Here is an 18067-nt window from a genome sequence, read left to right as displayed (position 1 = left end):
TTAGGAATATTATAGTTTATTAATATGATCTCTTTAACAATATCCTATCTAATGCCATTTGTATAACACCTTGCTCTGAAAACTGCTAAATGTAAAGCCTGAAAAAAGGTTTGACAAGTATTTGTAAAAAATCTCTATAAATACTGTTCAACTGTGTTATCTGATCAAGTGCATGTTCTCCTTGTCATGAACTATTCTAAATGGTTATAACAAATTTTCACCTCCAACATAGGCGTTAAATATGGTTAATGAAAACTTTGTAAACTTGTTTGACAGAGGATTGCTGAGACTCTTCCCATGCAGTTAGGCACACCTTTGTTCATTCTATCTAACTCACCCAAAAAAAAAAAAAAAAAAAAACTTAATGTCTCAATGGATGTGGTAGAAAGGTCTAGAAGAGAAATAGTTTTGTCCAAAATAGTTTGCATTGATTTCTTAACATTTCAATAGTGAGGACACACTCTTGTTTCTTTAGACCATGGCTTTATATGAAATGGTTTCCTAATTCGCTAGGTATTGCCAAGTTATCTGGATTCTCATAGAGAGTGTTGAAATACATAGCATTGTAGCAGTCTTTAATCTTACAGTTCTATGTATGGTGTAATTACAAAAAAACAAAACAAACGTATATGATATATTAAAAAAGAGAAAAGTCAATAATAAAACCATTAAGCTCACACCATCCTTAAAGCCTCACAGACATGGGCATAGATCACAAGTGTCCTTATTTCTATTCCTATTGTCAGTAATATGAAAATAATTACATGTTCAATAAAGGGCTACTTAGTGTAAACAGCCAAATATGTAAATGTATTTACAAAAATATTGCTTTGGTGTTAATTGTTTTGAATGTACTATACTTTGAGTGTAATACCGATAAAATCATGCCCAACGCTATGTTGATAAATCAAATAGGAAGGCATTGAAAATTGTTCAAATCAAAAAGTGGTATTTTTTAGGAAAACAAATATCAACAATAAATAATCAATTGACAATGTGTACATTCAGATTGAAACCAGTAAAACCATCAAAGATGATAACTAAATAGAAAAAAACAACATGGAAGAACAGTAACAAAAACAGTGGTCACATATAAATGAAAAAAAGGACAGGGGGGAAAATATATTACTTTCTCAGGCCCGCCGACTTTGTGATGGAATCAGTAATTCCATTGTGATGTGGAAGTATGGGCTTTACCAGTCCTGGTCTCCGTTACTGTGTGCTTCGTCGTCTTTGTCACCACAGTAACAGCTCCTTCCTTGGACGTGGTGATGTGTTCCTCAGACACCTCCTGGGTGGATAACCCTAAACTTGGCATCTGGAGGCGGAAGGTACCGGAGGCCTCGTCTTCAAACTGTTGCTGAAGCGAGGATCTGCTGGCACGGGGAGAACCTTCTGGAGTAATGTGGAGGATTCCTGTTGAGTGGGGTTTCAGGTTGAACTTGGGAACCTTGAACCAGGTTGACTGCTCCTTGTCTTCATTTTCCAGCTTACTGGTTTCAGCTTCGCCCTGCCCCTTAGACTTCCCTGAGACAAAGCCAAGAGAGAACCCAGGCGTTGGCGATTCTGAACTATCCCGGTCTAGCATTTCTGTCCTGGCCTTGGAGGACACCACATGTCCTTGAGTTTCCTCTTCACCCTTTGCTGTCTTCTTCTTAAAACCAGGGAAGGATATTTTTCCTGATTTCACCTTTATCACCTTGCTTTCTTCCTCATTTCCTGATGACTCCTTGACAAGCTTGGCACTCATGTCTGTGTCTTCCTCTCCACTGCTGATTTTTGAATATGGTGAGGAGAACTCTACTTTTGGCAGTTTGATCTTACCAAACTTAGTTTTATCCTCCTTAGACCCATTCTGGAATGTTGGATCTTCGTCACCATTGAAACTGGACCTTGACCCTTCACCTTTTAGGGTTACATCAAACGAGCCTGTCTTGCCTGGGGAGAAGGTGACTTTGGGCATTTTAAGCTTTCCTCCCCTTGACTTCTCATCTCCTTCAACATCTCCCTCTATGCTCAGAGCAGTGCCCCTTTCTTTAGAGACAGATTTTCCAAATGTTGGCTTAATTTTGATCTTTGGCATCTTGATTTTGGCCTCTCCAGACTCCACACTTGCTTCACCCTCTGAGAAACTGGTCGACATGGTAGACTGGTCTGTTTGGGGGTTCACCAAAACAAATACAGCTTTCTTTACTTTGGGCATTCTAGGACCTTCATATTCGACCTCTGAGTCCTTGGTGTGTATTCTAGCTTCAGGTGAAGAGATAGAGGGCAAAGCCACCCCAAACTTCGGTATTTTGATTTTCTGGCTCTTACTCGTGACCACGTCCTCATCCTCATACTGGGTCATTCCGATATCAAAGTCTAATTCTGGGATTTTGGGGGCTTTGATTTCATGACTACGTAATGTGATGTCTTCTGGATGTTTGCTGTTAATGTTGGCTTCACCTTGGCCTGTTATTGAAGGACCTGAGATCTCCACATTGGGGAGTTTGAATTTAGGCAGTTTGGCACTTATCTCTGGGCCATGTAATTCATCCTCTTGGTTATCAGAAGCTCCTTTAGATACTGAGAAGCCTACATCTGGTAGGGAGATATGAGGCAACACTGAACCACTAGCCTCTGCATCTGGGAGGTCGATAGCACCTTTGCCAAGCTTTGTCTTCTTGATTTTGAATCGACCACTCACCCCCTCATTCTCTTTGACAGGTTTCTTGGTGTCTGCATCTAATACTTGATCTCCAGAATTCTTCATTTTTGGCATTCCAATTTTGAATTTGGTGCCTTTGATTTTTGGCCCCTTGACTTTGCTACCAGAGGTATTGAGGTCTAAGTCAGGCAATTCTATTATTTTTCTATCCTTCTTTCCCTCCCCTTTGTGTAAACCTATATCCAACTCCAGATCTCCTTTTGGGCCCTTAATGTCTATTGTTGGCATAGCCCAATGGTGTCCCTCTGCATGTGAGCCACTTTTCTCTGCACTGTTTTTAGGTTTTCCAACAGTCATGTCCAGGTCAAGATCCGGAGTTGTAAACTTTGGCAAACCAATGGAGGGCATTTTGAGCTTTGCTTCTCCCTCAGTGCTTAGTTGTTTGATTTCAACATCATTACCACCAGACCTTCCTGTTGGCATTGATATATCCACCTTTGGCAGCTTGATTTCTGGCATCGTAAATCGACTTCCCTCTCGTTCAATTTCCATTTCTGGTGCAACAATATCTCCACCTCTTCCTTTTGGAAGTGATATATCAACATTTGGCAATTTTATTTGAGGCATCTTCAACTTTCCTCCCTCTCCATCAATTTCCATATCGGGTGTATCAATATTTCCAGATTTGCCTTTTGGCAATGACATGTCTACCTTTGGTATTTTGAAACCTGGCATTTTGAATTTGCCACCATCTCCTTTAATTTCCATTTCTGGTCCTTCAATCTCTCCACCTCTTCCTTTTGGAAGTGATATATCAATATCTGGCATTTTGATGTTTGGCATCTTGAATTTTCCCCCCTCTCCCTCCAATTCCATTTCTGGCGCACTGATTTCTCCAGATTGTCTTTTTGGAAGTGATATATCTACCCTTGGCATTTTGAATCTCCCTCCCTCTCCTTCAAGTTCCATCTCTGGTCCATCAAATTCTCCAGATTTTCCTTTTGGAAGTGAAATGTCAACATTTGGCATTTTAAGATGTGGCATCTTGAATTTTCCTCCCTTTCCATCAATCTCCATATCTGGTGCATCAATATTTCCAGATTTGCCTTTTGGTAATGACATGTCTACCTTTGGCATTTTGAAACCTGGCATCTTGAATTTGCCACCCTCTCCTTTAATTTCCATTTCTGGTCCTTCAATCTCTCCACCTCTTCCTTTTGGGAGTGATATATCAATATTTGGCATTTTGATGTTTGGCATCTTGAATTTTCCTCCCTCCCCCTCCATTTCCATTTCTGGCGCACTGATTTCTCCAGATTGTCCTTTTGGAAGTGATATGTCTACCCTTGGCATTTTGAATCTCCCTCCCTCTCCTTCAAGTTCCATCTCTGGTCCATCAAATTCTCCAGATTTTCCTTTTGGAAATGAAATGTCAACATTTGGCATTTTAAGATGTGGCATCTTGATTTTTCCTCCCTTTCCATCAATCTCCATATCTGGTGCATCAATATTTCCAGATTTGCCTTTTGGCAATGACATGTCTACCTTTGGCATTTTGAAACCTGGCATCTTGAATTTACCACCCTCTCCTTTAATTTGCATTTCTGGTCCATCAATCTCTCCACCTCTTCCTTTTGGAAGTGATATATCAACATTTGGCAATTTCATATGAGGCATCTTAAATTTTCCTCCCTCTCCGTCAAACTCCATATCCGGTGTATCAATATTTCCAGATTTTCCTTTTGGCAATGACATATCTACCTTTGGCATTTTGAAACCTGGCATTTTGAATTTACCACCCTCTCCTTTAATTTCCATCTCTGGTCCTTCAGTCTCTCCACCTCTTCCTTTTGGAAGTGATATATCAACATTTGGCATTTTGATGTTTGGCATCTTGAATTTTCCTCCCTCTCCCTCCATTTCCATTTCTAGTGCACTGATTTCTCCAGATTGTCCTTTTGGAAGTGATATGTCTACCCTTGGCATTTTGAATCTCCCTCCCTCTCCTTCAAGTTCCATCTCTGGCCCATCAAATTCTCCAGATTTTCCTTTTGGAAGTGAAATGTCAACATTTGGCATTTTAAGATGTGGCATCTTGAATTTTCCTCCCTTTCCATCAATCTCCATATCTGGTGCATCAATATTTCCAGATTTGCCTTTTGGCAATGACATGTCTACCTTTGGCATTTTGAAACCTGGCATCTTGAATTTTCCTCCCTTTCCATCAATCTCCATATCTGGTGCATCAATACTTCCAGATTTTCCTTTTGGTAATGACATGTCTACTTTTGGCATTTTGAAACCTGGCATCTTGAATTTTCCTCCCTCCCCCTCCATTTCCATTTCTGGCGCACTGATTTCTCCAGATTGTCCTTTTGGAAGTGATATGTCTACCCTTGGCATTTTGAATCTCCCTCCCTCTCCTTCAAGTTCCATCTCTGGTCCATCAAATTCTCCAGATTTTCCTTTTGGAAGTGAAATGTCAATATCTGGCATTTTAAGATGTGGCATCTTGAATTTTCCTCCCTTTCCATCAATCTCCATATCTGGTGCATCAATACTTCCAGATTTTCCTTTTGGTAATGACATGTCTACTTTTGGCATTTTGAAACCTGGCATTTTGAATTTGCCACCCTCTCCTTTCATTTCCATTTCTGGTCCATCAATCTCTCCACCTCTTCCTTTTGGAAGTGATATATCAACATTTGGCATTTTGATGTTTGGCATCTTGAATTTTCCTCCCTCTCCCTCCATTTCCATTTCTGGCGCACTGATTTCTCCAGATTGTCCTTTTGGAAGTGATATGTCTACCCTTGGCATTTTGAATCTCCCTCCCTCTCCTTCAAGTTCCATCTCTGGTCCATCAAATTCTCCAGATTTTCCTTTTGGAAGTGAAATGTCAATATCTGGCATTTTAAGATGTGGCATCTTGAATTTTCCTCCCTTTCCATCAATCTCCATATCTGGTGCATCAATACTTCCAGATTTTCCTTTTGGTAATGACATGTCTACTTTTGGCATTTTGAAACCTGGCATTTTGAATTTCCCACCCTCTCCTTTCATTTCCATTTCTGGTCCATCAATCTCTCCACCTCTTCCTTTTGGTAGTGATATATCAACGTCTGGCATTTTGATTTTTGGCATTTTAAATTTGCCTCCCGCCCCCTCCATGTGCAATTCAGGTGCATCAACATCACCAATTCTTCCTTTTGGTAGTGATATATCAACATCTGGCATTTTGATATTTGGCATTTTGAATTTGCCTCCCTCCCCCTCAATTCTTGTTTCCTGTTTAACTTTTGGCAGAGCTATATCAATACCTATTTTTGGTGCTGATATGTCAATACTTGGCATTTTGGGGATCTTCAGGTTTCCTTCATAACCTCTTATATCAGCCTCAGATACATCAACCTCAGCTTTAGGGAGTAACACTTCCCGCTCTGGTATCTTGGCACCAGACAATGAGATCTCCACTGATGGCATTTTGACCTTCCCTTTGGCATCTAGATCAGCATTGATGTCTGTGTCCTTTGACCCAAGCCCTGGCATGGAGAACTTGGGCATTTTGATTGTGACATCCGGTGCATGAAAGCTACTTTTTCCTTTTATTCCACTATCCAAGGACGCATCTATCTCGCCCTCTGGTAATTTACCTTTAGAAGGAGACATTTTAAACTTGGGGAATTTAAGCTTATATTTCGCTTTGTCTTCAGGACTTTCTATGCTAATACCTGGCTTTGAGATGTCCACTTTCCCCTTTTTTGTTTTGATGTCGATGTCTTTTGATAGATCTGCATCTTTTTTAGATAGTCCAAAAGTGGGCATTTTCATTTTGGGCTTTTTAAGCTTGCCTTTTACTTTTACACCATCTATTTCAACTGATGGTGCTCTGCCCTCACCTTCCACTTGCGGTGGACTGATTTTTATATCTGGTTGTGGGATATCTCCCTCTAGTTCAATGCCTCCACTCTTAGACTTTCCACCAAATTTAGGGAGAGAAAATTTGGGCATTTTGAGAGAGACATCTGGTAATTCAAAACTTGCTCCAGAGGATGGCCTCCCACCCTCTGCTTTCAGTAGCTCCATCTCTTCCCTGTCATCTCCTTTAGCTTTGGACAGACCAAAGTCCAAGTCCACCTTCGGGGCAGATATGTCCACTGTTGGTAGTTTAACAGTAGGTAACTTGATGGTACCACTCATACCTTCTTGTCGACATGCTTCAACATCCACACTCTGAGCTTTCAATTTTGGTTTTGTGATACCGCCTTTGAGGCTAATGTCAGTGTCCATGTTATCTTTACCTTTAATCTCAAATTTTGGCATGGTGGGCATTTTCAAATGGACACCAGGCATGTCGAAGCCTGCAGATGAGTCAGGACTACTAATATTTAGTCCCTTTGTGGAGCTTGCGTCTTTATGGCCACCAGGTAGGCTTAAATCAAGGTCAAATGTTGGTATGTTAATGTCAAGAGATGGCATGTGTAGCCTACCGCCTTTTTTGCCAGATGTATCCACCTCCATTTCACCATGTCCCATTTCAAACCTTCCACCTTTGACCTCAGGGCCTTCTGCTTCAACATCACCCTTGTTCAGCTTCATTTTTGGTAATGACATGTCAATCGTGGGCAGTTGAAACTTTCCTCCTTTGACCTCGGGTCCCTCAATGTCGACTTCACCCTCTTTTGACTTCATTTTTGGAAGAGAGATATCAATTGAGGGCATATGAAACTTAGCCCCTTTGCTGCCATGCCCCTCAGCTTCAAAATTACCCTCTATTTTCCCTTTTGGAAGCGAGATATCAACAGAAGGCATATTCATTTTTCCGCCTTTCACTTCTGGTCCCTCCACTTCTAAATCACCCTCAGGGAACTTCATTTTTGGTAGCGATACATCAAATGTGGGCATGTGAAACTTCCCTCCTTTTCCAGAATGTCCTTCAATGTCCACCCCTCCCTCAGTTTTTATTTTGGGAAGTGAGAGGTCAATCTTTGGCATTTCAAACTTTCCACCTTTGACTTCAGGGCCCTCGGCTTCACCCTTGAAGAGCTTCATTTTTGGTAATGACACGTCAAATTTTGGCATTTGAAACTTCCCCCCTGCTCCTGCATCTCCTTCAGCATTGATATCACCCTCCACTTTTCCTTTCGGGAGGGAAATGTCAATCGTGGGCATATGAAACTTTCCTCCCTTGACCTCGGGTCCCTCTATGTCGACTTCACCCTCTTTTGACTTCAGTTTTGGTAAGGATACATCAAACCTGGGCATTTGAAACTTTCCACCTCCTTTTCCAGAATGTCCTTCTATTTCAATTCCCCCCGCTGTTTTTCCTTTTGGAAGTGAAATATCAATATTTGGCATTTCAAACTTTCCACCTTTGGTTTCAGGACCTTCTACCTCGACTTCACCCTCTGGTAACTTAATTTTTGGAAGGGAAAAGTCAATAGTGGGCATATGAAATTTGCCTCCTGCTCCTGCATCGCCTTCAACATTGATATCACCTGCTGCTTTTCCTTTAGGGAGGGAAATATCAAGTGAGGGCATATGAAACTTGCCTCCTTTGCTAGTATGTCCCTTAGCTTCAACATCTGCTTCCATTTTTCCTTTTGGAAGAGAAATATCCATCGTTGGCAGGTGAAATTTCCCCCCTTTCACTTCAGGACCTTCTAGACTGGCTTCACCCTCTGGTATCTTCATTTTTGGTAGTGATATATCGAATGCTGGCATTTGGAATTTGCCTGCTTTTCCAGCATGTCCTTCAGTTTCAATTTGACCCTTTCCTTTAGGAAGGGAAATGTCAATTGTTGGCATGTGAAACGTCCCCCCTTTCACTTCAGGTCCCTCAATATCGACTTCTGCTCCTGATGACCTCATTTTTGGTAGAGATATGTCAGATTTGGGTATTTGAAACTTGTGTGTTTCTCCTGCATCTCCGTCAACATTGAAACCACCCTCTGTGTTTCCTTTAGGGAGGGAAATCGTGCCCATATGAGACTTCCCCCCTTTCACATCAGGTCCTTCAATGTTAATTTCCCCCTCTGTTTTTGCCTTTGGAAGTGAAATACCAATCTTTGGCATTTCAAACGTTCCACCTTTGACTTCAGGTGCCTCTATGTTGACTTCACCTTCAGGGAGTTTCATTTTTGGAAGAGCAATATCAAGTGAGGGCATGTGAAACTTGCCTCCTTTGCTGGTATGTCCTTTAACTTCAGCACCTCCTTCCATTTTTCCTTTTGGAAGAGAAATATCCATCTTGGGCAAGTGAAACTTTCCACCTTTGACCTCAGGCCCCTCTATGTTCACTTCAGCCTGTGGTGACTTCTTCTTTGGTCGAGAGATGTCGAACTTGGGCATCTTAAACTTCCCTCCCTTACTGCCATGGCCCTCGTTGTTGATATCTCCCTCTAGTTTCCCTTTTGGAAGTGAGATATCAATCTTGGGCATATCAAACTTTCCGCCTTTAATTTCACAGCTTTCCACTTTTAATTTACCCTCTGGTAACTTTACTTTTGGGGGAGAAATATCAATTGTGGGCGTATGAAATTTGCCGCCTTTCAAATCAGGTCCTTCTAATTCTATGTCACTTTCTGGTGACTTCATTTTGGGAAGAGAGATATCAAATTTTGGCATTTGAAACTTTCCCCCTTTTCCAGACATTCCCTCAGTATCAATCTCACCTTTTCCTTTGGGAAGTGAAATGTCTATTTGTGGCATGTGGAAATTTCCCCCTTTGACTTCAGGTCCCTCTATCTCGACTTCTGCTCCTGACGACCTCATTTTTGGAAGAGAAAAGTCGATAGTGGGCATGTGAAACTTCCCTCCTGCTCCTGCATCACCTTCAACATTGATATCACCTTCTGCTTTTCCTTTAGGGAGGGAAATGTCAATTGTGGGCATATGAAACTTTCCTCCCTTGACCTCGGGTCCCTCTATGTCGACTTCCCCTCCTGGTGTCTTCATTTTAGGAAGAGACATGTCAATTGAGGGCAATTTGAATTTGCCTCCTTTTCCAGAATGTCCATCAATTTCAATACCCCCCTCTGCTTTTCCTTTTGGCAGAGATATATCAAGACTTGGCATTTGAATTTTACCACCCTTTATTTCAGGTCCCTCTATATTGATGTCACCTTCTGGATGCTTCATTTTTGGTAAGGAAATGTCAAGTGCAGGCATTTTAAATTTGCCTCCTTTCCCAGAATGCCCCTCAATAACTGTTTCTCCTTCAATTTTTCCTTTTGGTAATGAAATATCGATTTGGGGCATTTCAAATTTTCCGCCTTTAATTTCAGGTCCCTGCAAATTAACATCACCATCAGTTGTCTTCATTTTTGGGAGAGAAATATCAAATGTCGGCATGTGGAACTTGCCTCCTTTACTGGCATCTGCTTCAATGTCAATATCTCCCTCTGTTTTACCTTTTGGAAGTGAAATGTCTACCTTTGGCATGTGGAACCCGCCTTTGACTTCAGGTCCTTCTAGAGTCATGTCACCCTCTGGCGACTTGATTTTTGGAAGAGAAATGTTGAAAGCTGGCATTTTAAACTTCCCCCCTTCCCCCATATCCGGACCTTCAACATCCACGTCAGATGATCCAATGTTTGGTAATGAGATGTCAAGTTTTGGCATGGAGATGTTCGGCCCCCTAAAACAGGGTCCCTCCACCTCGTCTGGCACTCGCCTTGTGTCCAGTTGCAAATCGATGTCAGGCACAGATATGTCAATGGCTGGCATTTTACTTCCAGACAGTCCTGTTTTCCCCCCGGGGAGCGAGACATCCGCTGAACCTTTTCCTTTTGGTAAAGAAATGTCATCAGATGGCCCTCTAATCTTTGGACCTTTCCCTGAGGCTTCTATCCCCTCTATGTTTCTCTCTACCTTAGGGCCGGTGATGCCCAGCTTAGGAAGAGATATATCTATGCCACCCTTCAGGCCCTCCCCATGTTTGATCTTTGCTTCTGGTGCCTTAATCTCACCCTCAACGCCTCCCTTCCCCATTGGCAGAATTAAGTCTAAATCTACATTTGGAGCTGTTATGTCAATAGATGGCATTTTCAGCCCGCTCTTCTCACAACCTTCAGTAACCTTCATATCACCATCAATTTCGTCAGAGTGACGGGAAAGTCTGACTTTTGGTAATTTCAGCTTTGGCATCCTTATCCTAGTGTCTCCACTGTCAGCATCAAATTCACTATCAACTTTGGGACCATCAAAGCCAATATTTGGAATCTTAACTTTAATACCACCCTCTCCTTTCCCTTCAACATTGGGCAAAGTTGCATCAACTCTCGCTGAGGGCATTCCTAATGAAAACTCAACATCAGGGGGCTTAAACCTCGTCCCCTCCTTCTCTTTCACTTCCAGTTGCTGTAAGTCAACATCCTTGTTTCCAGATAGCAAACTGAATTCCACTGAGGGTGGCCTGAATTTGACATCAGGTGGTTTGAGCTCCATGGATCCTACTGACAAGGCCGGATCTGATTTTGTCTTTTTTGTTTTGGGGAAATTAAATCCAAACTTGGGGCCTTTTCCTTTGGCTTTGACTTTAGCTCCAGACACATCCGGCAGGGACACATTTGCCTGTCCCTCTTGCTTTGTTGAGTCGACTGCCCCTGTAGCTGCTGCAGTACCCTTCGCTCTCATCCTAGGAAACCTGATCCTCGTTTTCTTCCTCCCTGCTGTGACCACTCCTCCATGCTGTCCAGCTCCCTCTATGGAGGCCTTCCCATCCTTCCTCAGCTTGAATTTGGGGAGGGCAAACTCCACGTCAACGGGGCTGAGCTCTAGCCTGGAAGGCGATCCCTCAATCTCCAAGTCCGCTCCAGCTCTCCCTTTCTTGTTCTCCTTCAGCCTCTTCAGTCCAAAACGTCCTCCTCTCTTTTTCTTCACCTTGAAAGGTTTGATGCTCTTGACACTCTGCAACACAGATTCAAACAAAGACAAAGACTGTTTATTGGCCATGCAATCAATTCTCATCAATTGTGGAATATGGTCATTTTTGCACCCCCCCCCCTGAGACAACACACACGCACTGCGCACCCCCCCTCCGAGACAACATGTGCACACCCCCAAGGGAGAAGAGAGCTCTGGGCACAGGGTCAGCCATATTCCGGCGCCCCTGGAGCAGTTAGGGGTTAAGTGCCTTGCTCAAGGGCACAACGGCAGTGGTAGGCACCTGGATATGATGCCAGTAACTCTCCAGTCACCAGCTCACAATGTGCCATATTCATATTCAGGTTCAGATTCCACTGTCAAATTGGCAGTTATGTAGGGCACAAATACTGTCATAGCCTAATGTACCATTTTTTGCATCTTGGCTTTGGGTCCTTTCAGTTCTAAGCGGGCATCTCCTGGATGTGTGGTGACATCAGTGCCAGGTACCGTCCTCTTCAAGAAGAAGGAGACTTTGTAAGGCTCTGCACATTGCAAGATCTTCAGGGCATCCTCATACTTCACATTGTCAAAGTAGACTCTTGCACTGAGCAACTGATCTCCTGTAAGAACACCAATCAGCCAAACACAAGTTAATAGGCACAGCACAACTTAAATATAGAACAGGATGAAAATATCAAAGGCTCAGAGTAGTGATTCTCATTTTGGAATTGAAAGGACAGATATGAAAAGGGCATGAAAGTATTTCGATGATTATATTTTTTATTGGCACATAATTCATAGGTACAGCAGACCAATGACCATGATAGGTAGATGGAATTACAAAAAATGAAACCATGCTATGGATCTGCAATCTTACTGCTATAGTCACATGGACTGAGAGAAGAAGCGGGAGGGGGAAGGAGGGAGAGGCTTAAAGGGATATTCCACTCCAAATACAATTTCACAACATTGTCAACAGTGTTCTCGAATAATTTTATTAAAAATATACTTTTTCAAACATTCAGTGTCACCTTTCTCTTCACCTTTCTCTCCTTCTCAAACAAGAGGAGTTCAGAATTAATGTAGCCGATGGCAATACTGTCAAGATGGCTATGGTATACAGTATACTGTATCAGTAAGGGAACTGCATCTTAAAAACTGTCAACTACAGCCAAGGTAAGCGGAAAATCATGTAAAATTGTATTTTGAGGGGAATACCCTTTGAAGAATAATAGGCCCTGTAAAGATGGATACTAATGTAATACAGATACAGTTGGAAGAAAGGAGCCATAATAAGTTATAAGTTATGTGCAATTTGGAATGGATTCTTACGGAAGTACAGTTTACCATCCTCCTCTCTCCCATTTCTTTTGAAATAAACACCCACAAACACCCAGCAACTTAAAATTCTTCCAACTCTAATGTCTCCTTCCAGTTACCTTGCTGGAGGCTGAGATGCTTGGCTGCTGGGGAGTCTTTAAGCACATCCTTCACGAAGATGCCTCGCTCCCCTCCACCTGTCACACTGTAGCCACTAGCTCCAGCCTCAGCCTCTGTCTCCACCACCACCTCCACCAGCTCTGAGGCAGTGTTCTCCTCCTGTACAGCGAAGACCAGGGAAGAGTATCACATCACATACTGTAAGTCTCATATCTCCAATAAAGAGATCTCATGATCTCAGTGTCATCATGCTGGCATGAAATACTGTGCTGTTATTTTCCACTAGGGATGCTCGTCATTGGACAGAAAAGGGCAAGGGTTTATTTATTAATGTGTTATTGATTATTAGTTGTTTCTTGACTCTTACCGCTACCTGGCCTTCTGCTGAGGAGTCCATCTCTGCTTGGGCCAATTGGCACGTTTCTTTCAAATGGCTTCTCTTCAGACTCAGCACTTGCTTCAGCTCTGCGTGGAGTTTCTCCTTCTGAACCTGAAACCAAGAGGAAGAATAGTAGTTATGTAGTCTCTGTATTCCCAGTGGTTCAGATGAAATTGGCTGGCAATACCAAGGTTGTGGGTTCAATTTCAGCTTGAGCCACATACTGAATATGTATATTAAGTCTAATTTTTGGATAATAATGTTAACGATCAAGTTATTAAGAGGGATTGTGCACCCCAAATGAAGAAGATACTGTGTGTGTGTGTGTGTGTGTGTGTGTGTGTGTGTGTGTGTGTGTGTGTGTGTGTGTGTGTGTGTGTGTGTGTGCGTGCGTGTGCATGTATGTGTATGTGTATGTGTATGTGTATGTGTGCGTGTGTGTGCATGTGTGTGCGTGTATGTGTATGTGTATATGTGTGTGTGTGTGTGTGTGTGTGTGTGTGTGTGTGTGTGTGTGTGTGTGTGTGTGTGTGTGTGTGCGCACACGTGTGTGTGCGTGTGTGTGTGTGTGTGTCAGTCAACTGATTTGTGTGCTAGCAGCAGCCATCCCTGACCCAAGCCCTACAGACTAAAGCACAATGACAAAGCTTAACCCTGCTGCTGAGGTCATCTTTCCTTAGTCTTTTCTCAACACATAAACATTCATTCATATTTGCCCGATCTCAGCAGGGATGCCTCTGTTTTCATACAATGAGGAACGCAACAATTGACCTCTCTTCTGGGCTCTTCTGAAACTATGTGCAGGTGCTTGGAACTAGCACAGGTTGTAAACACTGGTCCAATGCATGGGACTGTTAGGGGGAGGGTAAGGGGGAACATGTCTCAATGCAAAAATGTGACTTAAATATCTGTGCACTGCTTCCATTTCCACCCCCCCCATATATCCATATGAAATGTCAATATGAGTGATACATTTTTAAATATATATTTTTTAGCATATAGTATTTTAAAACCAGCTATTAGAAGTGTGTTAATAATGTGTCACTAGCATATTTCTGTGAAGTACACTTCACAGTGACAATAAAGTATACTTTTTGTAAGTACAATTTAACATGAATATATCTTAAGTATATTATTCATACTTTTAATCTGTATTTCCAATACACTTAAGCATACTTTTGTTTCGCTTGGGTAGCTAATTAAGAGAGGACCTATACAGTTTGATGTTTGTTTCCTTTAGTGATTTGAGGATTTTTTTTTTCTAAATAATCTGGGGGATAAGCAGCATCCACTCACCACTCTTTCTGGGCTCTCCTGCTCATCAGACGAGGCGCTGTGGTGAGGGTTGGTGTGGGGGGCGGTGGGAGGCCTGTCTGAGGAGGGCGACCGCCTTTTGTCTTTTACCTGTCCCAACAAGTCAGATGCCAGTTTAGCAGGTTAGTCAATACCACTGCCAGACACTCAGATTGTGTTTCTAGATTTCTAGTAAAAATGGTGGCTACTCACAGCTGGTTCTCTGGCCTGGGTAAAAACATGACTTTCGTCCAATTCTCTGTCAGAGTCTGAAAACAGCATAAGGTTATGTCATTGACTTATTATGTGCTTGTCATAAGACAGACAGACATAATTCAACATTATCATCAGTGTCACACATAAATTGACCCACCACTACTGCATTGTAATCATATAATAACATGTGACTGTTACACCATTTAAACTGTGCAGAAATATAACTATACAACGATAATAACGTTTATGAAGAGAAAATGGTCTCAGATAATTATCAGTAGCTTATACACAAGGATTACCAACCAGCTGATTTACTGACGAGGCTGTCAGACATGGATGCATTGGAATGACACTCTTGGAATTCTTTCCATGATCTTAAATGCCCCCAACCCACCCAATCCCTCAACAACCATGCTATACAATCCTGGCTCTTGATCAGTCTTGGTGTGTGTGTGTGTGTGTGTGTGTACATGTGTCCACATGTGTCCACGTGTGTGTATGTCTGTGTGTGTGTGTGTGTGTGTACATGTGTCCACGTGTGTCCACGTTTGTGTATGTCCATGTGTATGTGTGTATGTGTGTGTGTGTGTGTGTGTGTGTGTGTGTGTGTGTGTGTGTGTGTGTGTGTGTGTGTGTGTGTGTGTGTGTGAGAGTGTGGAGGTATACAGTATTCAGTGTCAGCGTAGCTCTCATGCCTGTACGGGCAGTGTCAGGTGTCTGGAATCTCAGCAGGTCACGAGAACACATTACTGAGATTCAGGGCACTCCTTCACAGGATGGTTAAACTTTATGACAACATGGACACATACATCGAATAACACGCTTAATGTTTTGAAAATATTGCAATAATGATATTGGGCAGTATCTGATCAATGCTGAGCGGCATATTATGGTATACCCATGAGTTTAAGACCAAAAGACTATTAAAAAACTAAATTAATCAAGCAAACTCAATACTAAATATTAGTGAATACAGCCCATCCTACTAAAGCAGAGGATGACTGTTGCGATCCAGACGTGTGAGTGAAAGAGGCAGCTGCCTTCCAGCGCTCCCTGCCCTGTGCAGAGGAGGGGAGGGAGTGCAGATGCTCCACATAGCTCAGTGACCTGTCTTTATATAGAGCCCACTCTGACCCACATCTGCATGCTTACTACTGACCTATAAGGCAAGGGTCCCTCTGTTTTATTTCACATGTCAATTTTAAGATTAAGATGATTGTTCTGGACAGGGTGAACTGTTTCTGCATGTTTGAGCTTATGACAAGTTTGCTATTTTAAGGTCAGCTTTCCTCATGGCGCTTAAAACACTCTTTGATCCAACCGTGAACATGAACCAGCCCATGTAAACCTAATTTGGCTAACATGTTACCATTATTAGGTTTTGTCTCCATTAGATTATAGTTAAGTTATAGGGAAGTTCAGTCGGGACACTCAAGTCAGTTTAACCATTTAGTGCATGAAAATGGTAATACATTTAAGACGACCACACAAAATGTACTCTCATAGCCAGTGCAGCTGTGTCACAACTGTTGAATGCTACGGAGGAGTGTAAACCTGGCTGCTTTTAAGCCTCTGTCCCGTGAACATGTGATGTTTTTTTTGGATACGTGTGAACCAGCTGTCCTGTCACCTGACGGACAGCTACACCGTTTGACTTAGCGTGCCTGCCTGAACTAACGCGAGCTCCATTTAACACACAATAAAGTAGTAACTCACCATCTCATGTCATGTCATGTCATTTCATTTTATCTCATCTCATCTCATCTCATCTCAGCCATAGCACAATATCAGACACACGCCAGGTGGTAAAGTGTGGGGCACTGGGCACTGGTTAGGAATGGGATCTGGTGATAACCCTAACCCTTTGTTGTTATGTGCCAACATGAACTCCAGAGTTCTGAAACGGATATGAGTCATCTAATCCCATATCAAAACATTTATAATCCAATTAGAATGGAAAATGTTTATGGTTTGATCTTCTTCGGACTGGTGCCTCAGACATTTACATTTACATTTACATTTATGGAATTTAGCAGATGCCTTTATTCAAAGTGACGTACAACAAATACATTTGTTTAAGTAAGTGAATCATCTATCCAACAGTCAGACAAAGTGTTGCATTGCCTTCAGAGACATATTGTAAACTTTGAAATACACTTGATATGACATCTAAGCATAGACTACACCTATCCTTTAAAATTGTAGGGTGCTTGATACTATAATTATATATTTCTGACGAAATGTACATGTATGTTAAAGTGCGAGGTAAACTAGTAACTACTAGCAAGTGTAACACATTCATATGGAAAGGTGTCAAAGACATGCTTTTAGCAGGGCTGGTTCTCTCAGGATATCAACAAAGACACAGTGAGTATGTTTACATGCACACAATACTCTAGGATTATTACCCTTACTCCGAATAAGACAACATTCAGATTAAGCTGTTTGCATGATAAAATAATGAATAAATATTCCCTAATATCTCTGTTTACATTCCCCTGGTGCTTGCACAGATTAGTAGGTAAAGAAGTGAAATTGGTTACATCTCCCACATACTTTTCATCAAAGTTTTTAGTGTCCAAAGACTGCTTTCAAGGTTAGGAAACAAACAACTTATTTGTCAATTTGGGTGAACTACCACTTCAAGGATATGCTTACTCCAAAGTGGCAGGGAAATCAATCTTGCTCGGGCTTGAAACACAGGAGATAAATCTACAGTTGCCATCGTATTGACATGCTTTTAAGTTACTGTAACTCGTGACATAGAGCCTAGTCATAGTCAGACACACTGGACAGTTACAGATCTGCAGCGTGGATAATGTTAACCTCGTTGGTGCTAATTCAATGAGTGTCACAAGACCCAGGATAGGGAAAACCCGTTGTGAATGCTGCTAATCTAGCCCATTGTGAATGATGCTATTACGGTTATAAATTACACAAATTGATGTGCTCCTACAGTATATCATCAAATAGCATCAACATTTATAGAGAAAAAGAGGTTAACATTTGTACATCCAAGGGATAAAATTCACTCAAGTTAATAGGCTATATTGGTGGAATGGTTTATACAAACATGACTATTTAGTATGTCTGAACAAATCATAAACAAGTCAAACACAACTTTTCTGCTATAAACATTAAAGTTACCATTCGTGTCTACGGGCCTCCATTTGTTGCTCTAAACCAGGGGAGGCTGGTGGAGGTATAAATCAGAGGAGGGG

At 41.9% G+C, this 18067-nt stretch overlaps 1 protein-coding gene across 1 annotated transcript; it reads right to left on the bottom strand.

Moving 5' to 3' along the window:
* On the bottom strand, positions 1–14912 carry prx (periaxin; the record flags this gene model as incomplete). Its single annotated transcript, XM_083681191.1, has 6 exons — positions 1–11560; positions 11945–12138; positions 12958–13117; positions 13326–13448; positions 14634–14741; positions 14844–14912. The coding sequence occupies 6 exons, from the start codon at positions 14910–14912 to the stop codon at positions 1160–1162; spliced, it is 11055 nt and encodes a 3684-aa protein (XP_083537317.1). The 3' UTR covers positions 1–1159.
* Between the last annotated feature and the right edge of the window lie 3155 nt (positions 14913–18067).

Source organism: Argentina silus (assembly GCF_951799395.1).
Source record: "Argentina silus genome assembly, chromosome: 11".
NCBI classification, from domain to species: Eukaryota; Metazoa; Chordata; class Actinopteri; order Argentiniformes; family Argentinidae; genus Argentina; species Argentina silus.
Note: the sequence above shows the minus strand (reverse complement) of the source record. Positions and strands in the feature narration are given on the sequence as shown.